The 18,264-nt window shown below is 44.8% G+C and overlaps 1 protein-coding gene across 1 annotated transcript; it reads right to left on the bottom strand.

Annotated features, from left to right (window-relative positions):
• Positions 1-9,567: 9,567 nt before the first annotated feature.
• Positions 9,568-11,157, bottom strand: LOC141020552 (subtilisin-like protease). The gene has a single exon (XM_073500593.1). The coding sequence runs from the start codon at positions 11,155-11,157 to the stop codon at positions 9,568-9,570; it is 1,590 nt and encodes a 529-aa protein (XP_073356694.1).
• Between the last annotated feature and the right edge of the window lie 7,107 nt (positions 11,158-18,264).

Raw genomic sequence — 18,264 nt, 5'->3', positions numbered from 1 at the left:
GTCATACACCAGGCCAGGGTCGGCGGCTCTCGCCGGATTCACTAGTAGAAAAAGAGGCTTCCATACGCCCCCATTAGTCCCCAAAACAATCGAACCGCGACAAAAGGGGCCTTTAGTCGCGGTTCGGGAGGAGACCCGCGACCAACTATCTGGGCCCAGCGCGCTCGGTCGACAGCTGGCGGACGGGAGGGGCTTTAGTCCCGGTTGGCCTGGCCAACCGGGACTAAAGGTCCCCGAAGGCCTTTAGTCGCGGTTGGCCAGGCCAACCGGGACTAAAGGCCCATCCAGCTGGCGGACGGGAGGGGCTTTAGTCCCGGTTGGCCTGGCCAACCGGGACTAAAGGTCCCCGAAGGCCTTTAGTCGCGGTTGGCCAGGCCAACCGGGACTAAAGGCCCATCCCTATATATAGGACTCAGCTCACTTCACTTCACTCAGCTCACTTCACAATTTTTAGAAGGGGGTGGTGGGTTTGCTTTTGGTTCCTCCTATGCACACAAGGTGTTCGATGAAATGCCCGAGAGCCTGAAACAAACATGATATGAAGTGTCCCAGCCACACTTGAGCTTTCTCATTTATTTTTCCTCCGCGATCGCGGTTAGCAACTTGAACCTTTCATGTGTCATTGATAAAATACGCATGTGTGTAGTTCATTGTTTAATTTGTATTATTTCTAGCTAGTTAGTTTAACAAATGCATGATGGTTAATTATATACTTTATATAATAATAATGCAGATGAATCGGCAATGGATGTACGGTCCCCGACTCTCCGGCGAGTTCACTACGGGTTTGAAAGATTTCCTCGTAGTGGCAAATGCGAACAAGCAGTAAGGTTTTATTATCTGTCCATGTGCTGTCTGTAAGAATCAGAAGGGTTACTCCTCCTCAAGAGACGTTCACATGCACCTGCTTCGGCACGGTTTCATGCCAAGCTATAATTGTTGGACCAAGCATGGAGAAAGAGGGGTTAGAATGGAAGAAGATGAAGAAGGGGATAATATCGATGACAACTATCATGATCATTTCGGTGATACTTTCATGGAGGATGATACTGAAGGTGGGGAAGGGTTAGGTGAAGGTGAAGAAGAGGCACATGATGAGCCCGCTGATGATCTTGGTCGGACCATTGCTGATGCACGGAGACGCTGCGAAACTGACAAGGATAGGGAGAATTTGGATCGCATGTTAGAGGATCACAAAAAGTCGTTGTATCCAGGATGCGATAATAGTCTGAAAAAGCTGGGCTGCACACTGGATTTGCTAAAATGGAAGGCACAGGAAGGTGTAGGTGACTCATCATTTGAAAATTTGCTGAAAATGTTGAAGAATATGTTTCCGAAGAATAACGAGTTGCCCGCCAGTACGTACGAAGCAAAGAAGGTTGTCTGCCCTCTAGGTTTAGAGGTTCTGAAGATACATGCATGCATTAACGACTGCATCCTCTACCGCGGTGAATACGAGAATTTGAATGAATGCCCTGTATGCACTGCATTGCGTTATAAGATCAGAGGCGATGACCCTGGTGACGATGTTGAGGGCGAGAAACCCAGGAAGAGGGTTCCCGCCAAGGTGATGTGGTATGCTCCTATAATACCACGGTTGAAACGTCTGTTCATGAACAAAAAGCATGCCAAGTCGTTGCGATGGCACAAAGAGGACCGTAAGTCCGACGGGGAGTTGAGACACCCCGCTGATGGAACGCAATGGAGAAAGATCGACAGGGTGTTCAAAGATTTTGCAGCTGACGCAAGGAACATAAGATTTGGTCTAAGTACTGATGGCATGAATCCTTTTGGCGAGCAGAGCTCCAGCCATAGCACCTGGCCCGTGACTCTATGCATCTACAACCTTCCTCCTTGGTTGTGCATGAAGCGGAAGTTCATTATGATGCCAGTGCTCATCCAAGGTCCAAAGCAACCCGGGAACGACATCGATGTGTACCTAAGGCCATTAGTTGATGAACTTTTACAGTTGTGGGCCAGACCTGGTGTACGTGTCTGGGATGAGCACAAAGGAGAGGAATTTGACCTACGAGCGTTGCTTTTTGTAACCATCAACGATTGGCCTGCTCTCAGTAACCTTTCGGGACAGACAAATAAGGGATACAATGCATGCATGCACTGCTTACATGAGACTGAAAGTGTACGTTTGGTTAATTGTAAGAAGAACGTGTACCTGGGTCATCGTCGATTTCTTCCCCGAAATCATAACGTAAGAAAGAAAGGCAAGCATTTCAACGGCAAGGCAGATCACCGGCCGAAGCCTGCGGAACGTACTGGTGCTGAGATATTTGATATGGTCAAGGATTTGAAAGTCATCTTTGGAAAGGGTCCTGGCGGACAATCAGTTCCGCGGGGAGTTGACGGGCACGCACCCATGTGGAAGAAGAAATCTATATTTTGGGAGCTAGAATATTGGAAAGTCCTAGATGTCCGCTCTGCAATCGACGTGATGCATGTTACGAAGAATATTTGCGTGAACCTGCTAAGCTTCTTGGGCGTGTATGGGAAGACAAATGATACAAAGGAAGCACGGCAGGACCAGCAACTTTTGAAAGACCCAGATGACCGGCATCCGGAATGGTTTCAAGGTCGTGCCAGCTACGCTCTTACCAAAGAAGAGAAGGTCATTTTTTTTGAATTCCTGAGCAGTATGAAGGTCCCATCTGGCTTCTCGTCGAATATAAAGGGAATAATAAACATGGCGGAGAAAAAGTTCCAAAACCTGAAGTCTCACGACTGCCATGTGATTATGACGCAATTGCTTCCGATTGCTTTGAGGGGGCTCCTACCGGAAAATGTTCGAGTAGCCATTGTGAAGCTATGTGCATTCCTCAATGCAATCTCTCAGAAGGTAATCAATCCAGAAGATCTACCACGGTTACAGAACGATGTGGTCCAATGCCTTGTCAGTTTCGAGTTGGTGTTCCCACCATCCTTCTTCGATATTATGACGCACCTCCTGCTCCACCTAGTCGAAGAGATTTCCATTCTCGGTCCTGTATTTCTACACAATATGTTCCCCTTTGAGAGGTTCATGGGAGTATTAAAGAAATATGTTCGTAATCGTGCTAGGCCAGAAGGAAGCATCGTCAAGGGCTATGGAAATGAGGAGGTAATTGAGTTCTGTATTGACTATGTTCCTGACCTTAAGCCGATTGGTATTCCTCAATCGCGGCACGAGGGGAGACTAAGTGGAAAAGGCACGATCGGAAGGAAATCAACGATATGTATGGACGGTCATTCTATGACTGAAGCACACCACACAGTTCTGCAAAATTCCAGCTTGGTGGCTCCGTTCTTCGAGCAACACAAGAATATTTTACGTTCGGACAACCCGGGGAAGCCTGAATCCTGGATTAGAAAGGCCCACATGGAGACTTTCGGCAGTTGGTTGCGAAAACATTTAATGAATGACAATGATGTTGGAGATCAGCTGTACATGTTGGCCAAGAAACCATCTTCGATTATAACGATTTTCCAAGGGTACGAGATAAATGGGAATACATTTTACACCATCGCCCAAGATAAAAAGAGCACCAACCAAAACAGTGGTGTCCGCTTTGATGCAGCAACCGAGAATGGGCAAAAGGTCACATATTATGGTTACATAGAGGAGATATGGCACAATCGTAAGCAAGCAGGGACACAAGGGAAGAATTGATGTGTAATAATTTATTGTACCAAACTTTGTTGAATGGATCATGTGAATTAAAACGTATGATGGCGAATCCGGATGATTTGTATTTGGTCGATGAACTGAATGATGTATCAAACCTTTTGTCAAACCTTCAAGGGATCGATGAACTGAATTTTTTGATATATTATTTGTATTTTTTAGATTTTAAAATGAATTAGTTTTATTTTTCTGATTTTTTTGATATATTATTTGTATTTTTAAGATTTTAAAATGAATTAGTTTTATTTTTCTGATTTTTTTGATATATAATTGTATTTTTAAGATTTTAAAATGAATTAGTTTTATTTTTCTAATTTTTTTGATATATTATTTGTATTTTCAAGATTTTAAAATGAATTAGTTTTATTTTTCTGATTTTTTTGATATATTATTTGTATTTTTAAGATTTTAAAATGAATTAGTTTTATTTTTCTGAATTTTTTGATACATTATTTGTATTTTTAAGATTTTAAAATGAATTAGTTTTGTTTTTCTGATTTTTTTTTGATATATAATTGTATTTTTAAGATTTTAAAATGAATTAGTTTTATTTTTCTGATTTTTTTGATATATTATTTGTATTTTTAAGATTTTAAAATGAATTAGTTTTATTTTATATGAAAAAGGACCTTTAGTCGCGGTTCGTGACGGCTCTTTCCGCGCGGGAACGAAAGCGGCGCGAAAGAACCTTTAGTCCCGGTTGGGGACACCAACCGCGACTAAAGGTCCTTTAGTCGCGGTTGGTGTCCCCAACCGGGACTAAAGGGTACCTTTAGTCGCGGTTGGTCTCCCCAACCGGGACTAATGCTTTTCCTATATAGGTGGCACTTAGGATTTTTCCACATTCTCCCCCGACGCCAACGCCCCTGCGCTTCGACGCCGCCAGGCTGCTCCTCGTCGCTGTCGCCGTTGCCGCGCCCTGCCCCATCGCCGCCCGCTCCTCCTCACCGTCGCCAACGCCAACGCCTCCCCGACCTCGCCGTCGTCAACGCCTCCCCGACCTCGCCCTGCCCCCAGTGAGCTCCGACGCCCTGCACTCTCGCCGTTGCCGCGCCTTGCCCCGTCGCCGCCCGCTCCTCCTCGCCGTCGCCAACGCCCGCCGCTGCCCCTGCCCCTGCCGCCGCCGCCTGCCTCCCGTCGCTGCCCCTGCCCCTGCCGCCGCCTGCCTCCCGCCGCCCGCCCGCCGCCGTCCTGCTCAAACAAAGAAAAGGAAGAACAAAAGGAAGAAGAAAAGGAAAAAGAAAAGGAAGAAGAAAAGGAAAAAGAAAATAAGAAAAGGAAAAAGAAAATAAGAAAAGGAAAAACAGAATAAGAAAAGGAAAAAGAAAAGGAAGAAGAAAAGGAAAAACAAAATAAGAAAAGGAAGAAGAAAAGGAAAAAGAAAATAAGAAAAGGAAAAAGAAAATAAGAAAAGGAAAAAGAAAATAAGAAAAGGAAAAAGAAAAGGAAAAACAAAATAAGAAAAGGAAAAAGAAAAGGAAGAAGAAAAGGAAGAAGAAAAGGAAGAAGAAAAGGAAAAACAAAAGAAGAAAAGGAAGAAGAAAAGGAAGAAGAAAAGGAAAAAGAAAAGGAAGAAGAAAAGGAAAAAGAAAAGGAAAAAAAATAAGAAAAGGAAAAAGAAAAGGAAAAAGAAAAGCAGGAAGAAAAGGAAAAAGAAAAGGAAGAAGAAAAGGAAGAAGAAAAGGAAAAACAAAATAAGAAAAGGAAAAAGAAAAGGAAGAAGAAAAGGAAGAAGAAAAGGAAGAAGAAAAGGAAAAACAAAATAAGAAAAGGAAAAAGAAAAGGAAGAAGAAAAGGAAGAAGAAAAGGAAAAACAAAATAAGAAAAGGAAGAAGAAAAGGAAGAAGAAAAGGAAAAAGAAAAGGAAGAAGAAAAGGAAAAACAAAATAAGAAAAGGAAAAAGAAAAGAAAAAAGAAAAGGAAAAACAAAATACTTGGCAGTGCTAAACAAAACTTCTATGCAAATTAGTGCTCAATAATCTTATTTTTTAATTCCTCCTCCTCTATGACCCCTTAATCTTATTTTTTAATTCCTTTATACTTAAAGAATTTTTACTACATGCAGGAGTGACATATGGCGGACGATAGAGCCGAGCCGCTTAGGGATCCGGAGGCTGAACGTTATTTAATGGGCATCATCAACAACGAGATTCCTTATGTGCCAGGCTCAGAATATGAGCAAGAAGAGGATGTAGTCTCTTCTTTTCTGAACCTTGACGGTGGAACAGACATTGTCGATGATCAAGAAGGTGAAGGAACGGACATTGTCGACGGAGGTCAACCGTCAACAAACGACGATCTCGAATTGCAAGTAGCAACCACCTCCGGCGAGGTATATATATACATTGAGCCTCTCGTGATACAAACTTACTGAAATGTGAATACATATGTATTAACGCGCGCGACTCTCTTTCTTTTTTTAGCCCTCGGCCGGATCGAGTACGACAAAGCGTGGCAAATCCAAGGCGATGAAAATAGGAGAAACATATGCCAAGGCGACAAAAGCAATCGGAGCATTTCAAGGAAATATCGAAAAAAATAAGGATTATGCGAGTAAGAAAAAGTTCCATCATATTATGGGGCCAGGAGGATACCGCCTTTCGGAGCCTAGGTGGCAGAAGATGGAGGAGGACCTGAGGGTGCGAGGAATCCCTCTAGGTACAGAGGGATGGGACCCAAGGGCCAAATGCTGGTGGTACGGGCATGGGGGATCGCTAGACCCGGAGACAGGGTGTGTGTTCACCGGCAAAGACAGTTTGCTCCCACCCAAGCCCTTATTGACGCAATGACCCAAGCTCAAGAGGGCTTGATCAAGTTCAACAGAGAGAAAGACGCACTGACAACAGCCCTCGGGAATGATGAACACGGAGGACGTGTACGAGGCAAAGGCAAAGTTCCGTGGAAAGTAGGGTTTTCCCAGGACAATGACCCGTACTGTTACAGAAGCCGTAAGAGAAAGACGGACCGGGATGCAGATCTTATGACGAAGTTTGCATCGAAACTCCATGAGTTGAAGCAGACCGTGCATGAACTAGTGAAAGAAAAATCGGCTGCAGGGCCGCATGAAGATCATGAAGCGGATCGCGAAAGCCAGCAGCGGAGAAGCAGCGTGGCTTCCACGGATGCCCCGCCTGGTGGTAGTGCACCGATGATCGAGATTCGTGCACCGGAGCCTCACTACCCCGTGGATGATGTAAAGGAGATGAAAGAATGTGATCTGCATTATCCCGTGGGGAACGTTTCCACGAAGGTAGCTAGCGGCAGTGCTTTACCCTGTACACCTAGAGCACTCCACCACAACAACCCCATTGCATATGGCTATGCTCGTGTCACGGTAGAAGACATAGTCCAAGGGTTTGAGGACCTGGAGATTGACAAACCTACACCCGAAGGGGAGAGAAGACTTGGAGATGTCAAGCGCCAGTTCATTCTATGGAAAAAGAAGTACATAGTGTTTCCAGGCAAGGCGCCAAGGCTAGCAAGTCCACCCCCCTCCGATGGTGGTGGTGGTGGTGGTGGCGGTGGTGGCGGTGGTGGTGGTCGTGGTGGTTCACCTACACCTCCTTCACGCCATTCGACGCCGTCCCCCGATCCACAACCTCCGGCGGGTACGACGCCCCCCAATCCACCTCCGGCGAAGAAGCAGAAGCAGGCGGACAGCAAGGAAACCCGCTCCTGGACTATTAACCCGGACCCTTATGTACCTAAGACCACAAGGGTACCGGAGCCATCACTGAAGCCTCTCCTCCCAAGGCCTTGGGAACTTAGTGAAGCTGAAACCAAATTGGCCGCGTCTGCTGATTATGAGAAATGGAAGGCGGATATGAAGGCGATAAAAGAGCCTGAGCCCAAGCAAGTATTCACTGAGAAGCAAAAGAAGTGGGCTAAGGATTTTTTGACGACACCGTCCCAAGCCGAGCTGAATATGCCTGACGACTATGGACATGAACTTCGTAGGCAAGCAAAAATATTGAAGGAGGAGAAAGAAGAAAGTAAAAAAAGCGGGAAACAAGTTGACCAGCTCGGGATGCAGAAGAAACAATCGATCCCCCCGCTCATAGTGAAAGCCGGTCCGGAAGAGGACCCCGAGATCATAGCAGCTGCGGCAGCACTTGGATTGACTGTAGCGAGTGCCATGAAACAAGCGTCCGAGATGGGTTTGACTCTTCGTGCCTTCTTAGGCCTTGAGGATGCGCCAGTATGTGAGATAGCATTACAATATGTGCGGAATAGGCCTCTCGTCGAGCCTGCGCGGGAAAAGAGTCTACCACCACAAATGCGAAATCTGCTACGTTGGTACAAGCAATTCATAACATGGGCCGACAAAGAATATGTTTATGCGGATGTTACAGATGAGCATCACACCAAACGGTACTCTGTACAAGTTCATATGAGTGAATTGTTCCAGCTGTTCAATCTGCGCGACCTCGACAAATCTATGCTGAGTTGCTACATTCTGTAAGTGATTTATTTCTACCTCATCTCGTTCTTCATTGCCTGCACTATATATATATTGTTGTAACTATATTGTTGCGTACGCTATTATGCAGATTGAAGATTTGGGAATGCAAAATAAGAAACATCCATGATGTTGGGTTCATTGACCCACATATCGTTAATGGACATGTGTTACAACATCACCCCGAAGACGTGGAGAAAGACTTGTACAAGTTTCTTAGAAAGCATCAACTCAAAAGTCATATTCTATTTCCTTACCATTTTGGGTGAGTGTTTCTCTCTTGTGCCCATTCTCTTTTGTTTACTCCATGCATGGTATGTCTAATCGATGAGTTATGCATGACTGTGCATGTAACGTGTCCGCAGGTTCCACTGGATTCTGCTAAATATTGAACTTCACACCTCCAGAGTTCTAATCATGGACTCTATGGATTCGGATCCAAAGCGTTGGGCCGACATGAGAAAAATGCTGCAAAAGTAATTATTTTCAATCATTTGAGCTCTATATCGATCGGTCTCTTTCGTTCATTTCCTAATATCAAGTAACTAATAACTCCCTTGTTCATTTAATTTTCTTTGCCCTGTAGGGTTTGGAGACGGTTCTCAGAAGAAATTGTCGGTGAATTCAAACATGAGCTAGATTTCAGAAGGTTAGTTAATGTGGATAAGCAGCCACCGGGGACCAATCTATGTGGATACTATGTTTGTGAGAACATCCGGAGACACACCTCTGAGCGGAAGGCATCGAATAGCGTGCGGAACGCGACGGATAACTTGCGGAGGAGGCTTAGTCCAGAAGCTCGCTTCCGACCAATTCAAGAAGAATTAGCAGGATTTTTCATGAGGGAAGTCATCAATCCTAAAGGAGAACACTATACCGAGGACGAAGAAATTTATATGCATACCCGAGATTGAAACTTGTTCGAAGTTGTATATGGTCATCCATCCTAATTGTGTATGGAAACTTGTTCGAAGTTGTATATGGTCACCCGAGATTGAATATATATTATATATTCCTCTTGAATTCTTCTTGTTTGAAATTTCATATGCATGTATATAGTAGCGTAGAATATGTGTACTGAAACTTTATCAAAATTAAAATAAAACACAAAATAAAATATAAAAAAAATAAAACACTCCAAACTAAAAAGAAACCAGGTTTAGGGGGGCTAAAACCCTAAACCTGCGGAGGAGGCCTTTAGTCCCGGTTGGCCACGAGAACCGGGACTAAAGGTCCTCCGCCCCGACGGACCACTGGCGCCCACGTGGACGGGCCTTTAGTCCCGGTCAGCCACAAGAACCGGGACTAAAGCCTTTAATCGCAGTCCGTAAGAGGCGCGACTAAAGTGGGTGGTCTTTAGTCGCGCATATTTAGTCCCGGTTGCACAGCCGGGACTAAATGCTGTTGCGAACCGGGACTAAAAGGCTTTTTTCTACCAGTGATTCACATGCCCCGCGCCTTTCGCGTACGCGTCGGCTTTGTTGTGATTCTCGTCCAAGATCGAGCCGCCAGTGCTGTTAACAGCATCCGCTGTCGTCAAGATGGCCGACTTGACGGCGGCCGGGGACCAGTCTGGATGCAAGCTCTTGATAAGCGCGGCGACGCCACTAATGTGTGGTGTTGCCATCGATGTGCCGGACAAGATGTTGAAAGGGCCTAGTATAGAGTCCGTTCCCGGCGGCCATGCGGCAAGGATGTTGAGCCCCGGCGCCAATATGTCTGGTTTGAGCACGCCGGGGATGTCGATGCTTGGACCTCGGGAAGAGAACGATGCCACCACAGGGGCCGGATGGACACCAAGCAGTGTGTTGTGGTATGAGAAAATGGCACCCGCCGAGCTGTTTGTCGATGTCGCGTAAGCTCTGAGGATGGCGCCATCGTCCGTGCTCAACTGCACCACACTGGAGTTGTAATCCTCAAGCTCAATCGTGTATCCGTTGGATTCACCGTTCAATAGCACTACGCCGGCCGCACCGGCACTCATTATGTTGTCGATGTTCTCCCGGGTAGTATCCGTTTCACAGACGACGATCTTCTCACCGACGACATGGTTATCCATGTAGTCAAACTTGCCCCGTTCTTCGGAGTAGAGGAGTGGGTACATCTTTGACCTCGGCTTTGCCACCTGACTAAGCCCTTCTCCGTGGATGCACTTGCCATTGCTGAGATTCACGCCGATGTCGAAGCTCCGATCCACCAAGCTAGCACCGACTGTGAGGATCCATGGTGCATCATTGTTTACTGAATGTGAATCGGGTCCTTCGTTACCACCCGTGCAAACCACGACGATGCCCTTTGATATGGCACTGAATGTGCTGATGGCGATGGGGTCTTTATCGAACCTGAGGCTGCCAAGATGGCCAATGGAGAGTGAGAGCACGTCCACCCCATCCTTGATGGCTGCGTCGAGGCCGGCCACTATGGCGGAATCATTACATTCTCCATCAGCGCACACCTTGTACATGGCGATGTGGGCACCAGGAGCAACTCCTGATGCGGTGCCCGCTCCCATACCATGATACGACGCGTCGCTGACGAAGTTACCGGCTGCCGTGGATGAGGTGTGCGTCCCATGCCCCTGTTGGTCGCTAGGGTCATCATCTTCTTCGAGGAATGACTGTGCACCGATGAGCTTGCTGTTGCACCGGGTCTCCATGCATGATCCCTTCCACCTTGCCGGGGGCGGCGCGATGTTGTCACCATCAAATGAAGGGTGATCCGCGTAGATGCCGCTATCGAGCAACCCAATGATGACTCCCTTCCCGTAGCTAGCGTCGCTCCAGATGCCGGTGCCGTTCCTGAGCCCAAGGAACTTTGGAATGTGTGTGGTCATGAGGTACCGTGTTTGGTCCCTAAACGCGCGCACGAACCCCGGATTCTTCGCGACTGCATTGAGCTCCCGGGCAGTGAGCTTTGCGGCGAAGCCGCTGAACACCTCGGTGTAGGAGTGCAGAAGAGGTGACTTGCCCGAGTCACCATCGCGTGATTTGGGCAAGAAAGACTCGTACCAATGACGGTACATGTCTTCATCAGCATTAGAGGGCGAGGGTGAGGGCGGTGGCTCGACGAGCACAATGTAAGTGTGCTGGATAGACTTGTTGTTGGCACCATGTTGTACCCTTCTGCTCGATTAACATAGCAGTGTATGGGTGCAAGAGAGAAGGTGGTAATCAGTAGAAGCGGTACTAAGAGGTTGGCCAATGATGCCATTATACAACACCTAGACGGGGAAGAAGATGGTGGTTATTCTTTTCCAGCACCGGGTGTTCTTAATTTATATCCCACCAATGGTATGCTGTAATAGTTTCCTAATAAATGAGATATATGATCTTGCCATATCTTGTTCTAAAATTAATTGCATGTAGGTGATATGCATCTTGGTGGCTTACTATAATGCGCATAGCGAGAAAAAATCGCCAAGCTATTAACGTGGCATAGTGTGTAATACTACTAACGCTCATGCTGAGATGAAATCTCCAAACTATTAGTTGCATATCCTATTAATGTTAGTAATTACGTTACATGCATTGCAAGCTTTTATTGGTAGGATACAAATTGCAGGTTGATATTATGTAGGATATTAATTGAACGTTGATATTAGGTAGTAGGATACTAATTGCAGGTTGATGTTGGTATGATATTAATTATATGCTAAACATGTTGAGTGCTCGTCATTGGATCAACCTAGGTTGTTGGATTGACATGTATTGATGGCCAAGATTAGTTGGATCTACCCTTTTGTGTCTTCTTATATTGGTACTATACTATACTAGTAATCTTGTAGGTACAATGCAATTTAGTATAGGAAAAAAATTAGAATATATTAGACAATATATTATTTCCATCACACACTAGTATTTGATAAGATATTTAGTATATACTTAATGGATTGACGATGATACTGATATTAGGAATATTATTTATTAGGGGAGGATGCTAATTTTGTTTAGTGCTAAACATGTTTAATGCTAAACACCGGGCAACATAGACCATTTGATACATGCGGTTGAATGGATGAGATATGTTCGATCTCCGCAATTCACTCTTTTCATATTGGTATAGATTAGATAGATGCATGCGAGTATTTGCATGTTGGTTGGATCCATCCACTCAATTTGTATAATCTTAAGCCTTCTCTTTCCTCCTCCACAAGAAAACATCCCAAGTTTTCCTCTTCCTCCCGTCGACGCTGCCGCCGGTCCGCCCCCATCTCTGATGCCCTTTGGGCCATGGAGGTGCGAAGTATCTCGCCCACCCCCCCCCCCCCCCCCCCCCCCGCCAGCATGAGGGGCCTCGTTCTCGTTCTTGTTAGGATCCGTGTCTTGGTTGGGGCTGTGTGGCGGCGGCGATGCCCTCGGTACAAATAATGTCTCCCACATTCTATCCATGTCCCGATGATGCGACTAGCATCGTCAGAGGGCGTGTGGAGGTGCGTCTCCGTCGGATCTCGCATGATTCGATAGGTGCTCGTCTTCGGTGGATCTATTTGAATTTAGTCTTCGTTCGTCTTGGTTTGGGTGTTTACAAGTTTGATGCTTCCGATCTACGACTTTCTTCATCGACGATGGTTGCTGCTCTGGTGTGTTGTCCTACGGGGCCTTAGCACAACGAATTTTCGTATGTCTACTAAAACAAGTTTTGCCTGGGTTCAGCTAAGGAGGGGCAATGATAGTGGTGCGCCTTTGGCTCGCTTCAGTGCTTGTAGTCGTCGCTAGGTGGTCCACGGACCTGGTTGTAGTTTTTATTACCTCTGGTGTTCTTTGTATTACCATGATTGGAGATTAAAAGATTGGAAGTTTCTCAAAAAAATGTATAATCTTTCTAAATAACTTTCAACATACTGTGTCTTTAATTCCAGATTTTGCAAAGGTTCCTTGTGATGGAACCAACCCACCAGGGTTCAAATCCTAGACTTTAGCACTGGTGCTCGCATTTTCCTATTCAGACTTTTTGGCGATGTTCGTTTAGTTTGGGGGGGGGGGGGGGGTCCAAATTCTTCTTAAAAAATATGTGAACAATTTTAGATGCAAAAATCTTGCAATAGGTTCTTGACTGAAATGAATGAGATTCTAGATGGCTTAAATAAATATGTATGGCAAAATTGTGGTCCAGTTAGAAGTGTAGCACCGATGGACCGACCCGTAGTATATTTTGGAGTACCATAATAGTACTCTATGATGTGTGGCCCAAGCTTTTTCGTTTACTCTATCATAGAGAGTAGAGTTGTGCTTTGGGCTGAGAAACGAGAGGTAGGGCCCTCCATGTACCTAACCAAAGCAACCCAAATACGTGAATGTGAAGGTTATTTTTGGGTTTTGGAATTTCAAAAGCGCGTGAACATGCGAAATGGGATATGCATTCTATTGAATCCTATTGAAAGTGAAAAAACAGGAATGTCGAATAAAAGCTGTTTGACTGCATCATAGGAGAAACACATGAATTTTCTTGGGGACTCTTTGATTTGTAATATTTCAAAATGAACAAATAGGAAAATCACAGGGATTGGAAATCATGGCATGTCATTTCCCATGGGAATTGAAACTACATGGATAAGCAATGCAAGACTGTAGCACAGAGAAGACACATGATTTTCTCGAAGCATTAGGTTCTTATGCCATAGCTAAATCTAGAGGTAAAGTGTGCTTTGTCGTGTAGTTTATTACTTGTATAATCTTACATACCTAAGAGATTCGTCCCCACTAACTTATTTATCTCAACATGCAAGCATATCGCTTGACTATACAATTATGAATGGAATAAGACTCACCACAAAAAAAATACCAGTGATTTGTAAGGATTTGGCTTTATTAGGTGCTTTCGAAAAGCAAAAACTCCCAAGTCTGTATTCACAACATAGCCGAGTATACATTGACAAATTACGGTAAAAAGATTTGATACAATAAGCGTTGTGGTGGATCCATCGTAGTGCAAATAGCATAGTTTACTCTCTTGTTCGTATCAATTTCAACCTAAAAACCGCTTGAAAAACCACAAGCTGCTAATCTGATGGAAATCCTAAATGGTTCGATATCCCATTCTTTAAGCTGTAAAAATAACGTATATTTAGTAATAAATAGTCTAATCCATGAATAAAAAATATGGGCAATATCATGCCAGTGTAATCAGCTTTGTCATCTCAATGACTAATATGGCAATATGATACTACTACATAATTACAAAAAAAATGCAAGTATACAGTAGGCCACAAGCATAGTACATGCGTACAGAAGCCACCATGACCATTGACCAACAAGCATCAACAATTCAATATGTCAACAGAAAATTAACAAAATAGTCATGGTTCAATGGTTGCAACTTCCAACAGCAACATCCAACAAGCATCAAGGTTCGATGAAGGAAAGAAAATACATCCAACAAGCATCACGGACATTTGGAGTTACACAGGACAACAACATTAGAATTTACAAGGAACAGCATATGGAGAAGGAGGACATGAGGAAAAACATCGGTGTCAAAGCAATGACGAAGGCCGGCCTGGGAATCAAGTGGTGCCGGCGCATCCCCTAGAGGCTCGCCGCTTGTGCTCGGCCTCGGCTACGTGCTGACGTTAGACCCGCCCCTCCTTTGCTTCTATTTCTCTGTAAAGATATATAAGAGCGTCTTATATTTCTTTACGGAGGGAGTACTTGCCATCCTGAACGAAGACGAAGCGGGCGGCGGAGGAGGACGCCCGGTCAAGGGGGTGCTCGCGATGGCCAGTGGGTGGGGCGATGTGGCCAGCCTTCGACGCGGCCGAGCAGAGTGGCGGCGGAAAAGGGGTTGGGTGCGGGCGGGGCTGATTCGAGAAGATGGGAGGGAAATCCCCTGATTTTTTCAGGCGACAATGGAGTGTTTTGGGGAATCAGCACCGAACCGACTGTTAGTAGCCTAGGCCCAGTTCCCGGTCCATCGGCATATGTTCGGAAGTTTCTGGTGCGCATCGGACACTCCACTACAAGCTGAGAGCCCACCACATCCCAAAAGACCGGCTTGAAGGGAGTGTGGCATTCTCCCTTGTCTTCAGTGGCGGATACAGGGAGGGGCGAGCAGGGGCCTGACCCCCCTAAGGATCGAGCGATGCTATATCATTAGCAACACAAGCGCATGTATATACTCGCCCCCCCCACCAACGCTAAGTTTTAGAGGAAGGGGAAAAGGCCCAAGTGGAGCCCACTAGCGGCCAGGTTGGCGACTAGTAATCGCCGTTGTTCCGTTCCCTCGCCCGCCTGGCCGCCTCTGCTATCCACGCCTCACTGCTTCCGATGCAATTCATACGGCGATGACACGACACAGGCTTCTTCAGTTATCAAATCTTCTGGATCCTCCGGATCCAGCCAACAGGAACTACACAAGGACCCAAGGTTCAACACTTCGCTACATCACGCCATCTACTAATCTCAATTCTTATCTTGTATCATTGTTGAACTTATACATCAGAATGTTGTTGTTTAATTGTATTGGTTGTGTGATTTGTGATGCTATGATTCGATGAATAATTCCTATCTTGTACTTGCCCTAAAAAATATCATGATCGTGATGCAAATTATTTTGGATGAGTTCCTATTTGTGATTGAAAATTTTCCTGTGTCGAACTTATCCAACATAGCTAATTGAGAGATTGCAATTCAGCAGCTATGAAGAGAAAAGCGCTTCCAAACACCGTTAAGATTAGTTCATTTTTAAGCCGGTTGTTTCAAGTTCGAGCTACTGAAACTGTCTCAAGTTCTCGGTATTGCATGATCATATATGTTGAAGAAAATTTAGCAGGTAAGTTCTTTTCCAATGAAATTATTAATTCTTCTTATTGGCAATTGTAGAGGTAAATTTAAACTCATACAACCGTATCCATGTTTTGTAGCATGTGGCATAAATTACAGTATGATAATTGTTATTTTTTCGGTCTATAGGAAAAAGTTATGAACTCGACTTGGCCCCCCCTATACCAAAATCTTGGCTCCGCCCCTGCTTGTCCTAGCCTCCTCACATATCCGAGGTGGGACTAAAGTCACTAGCGCTGCCCAAGGTCAGGTTCCTGACACCGACCGGTTCTCTACAAACCGCCAGGTTCGCCGGCTTCCAAAACCCCGCCGGGTTCGATCGGTTTTCCCCAATTCGATTGCTCAAACAGTCTGCAGAGCTTCACCAACCACCAAGGTCATTTACCACTGCAAGAAACCTGTTAGCTATTAGTGGTACACATCTAGAATCAGAAAATATTTATCTTCAAAAGATAAATAATCATGGTTATGGCCAAGGTGTCACTGTGAAAAGTAATCTCTTTAACTGTACCTAAAAGGGGATGGGTGCGGACCGGACTGATTCGAGAAGATGGGAGGGAAAGAGAGTGATTTTTCAGCTCCCAGGTGCCTAGGCACCCTCTATGAACAATAAAATCAAACAAAATAGAAAAAAAAATCTGAAACTTTGCAACATCAAAGATGATCAAACTTTGTAGGTGCTTAGGCACCCGGGAGCTGTTACACCTGTCTGGGGAGGGAAATCCCCTGAATTTTTCCACGCGGCAATGGAGTGTTTTGGGGAATCAGCACCGAACCGGCTGGTTCTCTGCAAACCGCGAGGTTCGCCGGTTTTCAAAACCCCGCTCGGTTCGATCGGTTTTCCCCAGTTCGATTGCTCAAACAGTCTGCAGAGCTTCACCAACCGCCAAGGTCATTTACCACTGCAAGAAACATGTTAGCTATTAGTGGCCCAGGTACACATGTAGAATCAGAAAAAAATATCTTCAAATGAAAAATAATCATGGTTATGACCAAGGTGTCACTGTGAAAAGTAATCTCTGTAATTGTACTTAGAATACATTTAGAGTCCATAATAGGAACATGAGAAGTTCCAAAAACAGATTGAATTTCTGAACAACTCGTGTTTTGTGAAGCAGGTTAAGTTTCACAATCAGCTACTTCGCATGATAAATTCATGGCAAAAATTAAATGTAATGTGTCGGGGATGGCAAGGAAAGCAATGAGTAAGACATTCCACTAGTTCACATAATGATAAGTCAAAATGTAAGTGCTGGTGCACAACATATGTGGTAGTAGTGTTTTTGTGAGCTCGATGTAAAATAGTGATCTAAACGATCTTATATTTCTTTACAGAGAGAGTAATAAATATATGTGGTTGTGCATCTAATGCAGAGGCTGGGGGAAAGCCCTCCTTGGGGGGGGGGCGGGGGGTGAGCCAAACCAATCAAACGTGAGTGTGCTATTTTTCCCTTTGAAAACACTACTTTCATCAAGCTTGGCTCAAATAAATAAATTGGAAGGCAGGTTGACAAATCTTTTTTGGGGAACTGGCAGATTCATACTTGAAAGTGTGGTCACTGCCCATGAAGCTATCCACGAAGTACACAAATCCAAAGAGGCTGGGATTGTCCTCAAGCTGGACTATGAAAAAGCCTACGACCGGGTAAACTGGGATTTCCTAGTTGAGATGTTAACTTCTAGAGGCTATGGAGCAAAATGGATTAGATGGAATCTATCTATTTTGCAAAATAGTTCTTTCTGCGTGATGATCAATGATGTGTCAGGTCCCTATTTTGTGGGTGGGAAAGGATTGAAACAAGGTGATCCTAGCTCCCCCATGCTCTTCAACCTTGTGGCTGATGTCTTTTCGCGCATGCTGATGAAGGCTGTGAACAACAACATCATCTCGGGGATTGTTCCCCACATTATTCCACGTGGACTCATTTGTTTACAATATGCCGATGACACAATACTATTTCTAAATCCCAATCCTGAATATGTAAAGAACTTAAAATGGTTGCTCGCTTGTTTTGAAAACCTATCTGGGTTGAAAATCAACTATGATAAGTGTGAAGTAGTGCCAGTTAATAGGAATGAAGAGGAGGCTATGCTACTTTCTAAAAAAAATTGCTGCAAGTTGGGGGAGTTCCCCCTTAAGTACCTGGGAGTACCTCTCCATTATCTTAAACTGAGGAGGGAGGATATCCAATATATTATTGACAAAATTATGAAAAGGATTAGTGGATGGAAAGGGAGATTGCTCAGTTATGAGGCAAAACTAATTCTACTTAAAGCATGCATTGCTAGTATTCCTATGTATTTGATGTCTGTGATTAAATTCCCTAAATGGGCCATCAAAGCCATCACTT

The sequence above is a fragment of the Aegilops tauschii genome, chromosome 6 (genome assembly GCF_002575655.3).
Source record: "Aegilops tauschii subsp. strangulata cultivar AL8/78 chromosome 6, Aet v6.0, whole genome shotgun sequence".
Lineage (NCBI taxonomy): Eukaryota > Viridiplantae > Streptophyta > Magnoliopsida > Poales > Poaceae > Aegilops > Aegilops tauschii.
Note: the sequence above shows the minus strand (reverse complement) of the source record. Positions and strands in the feature narration are given on the sequence as shown.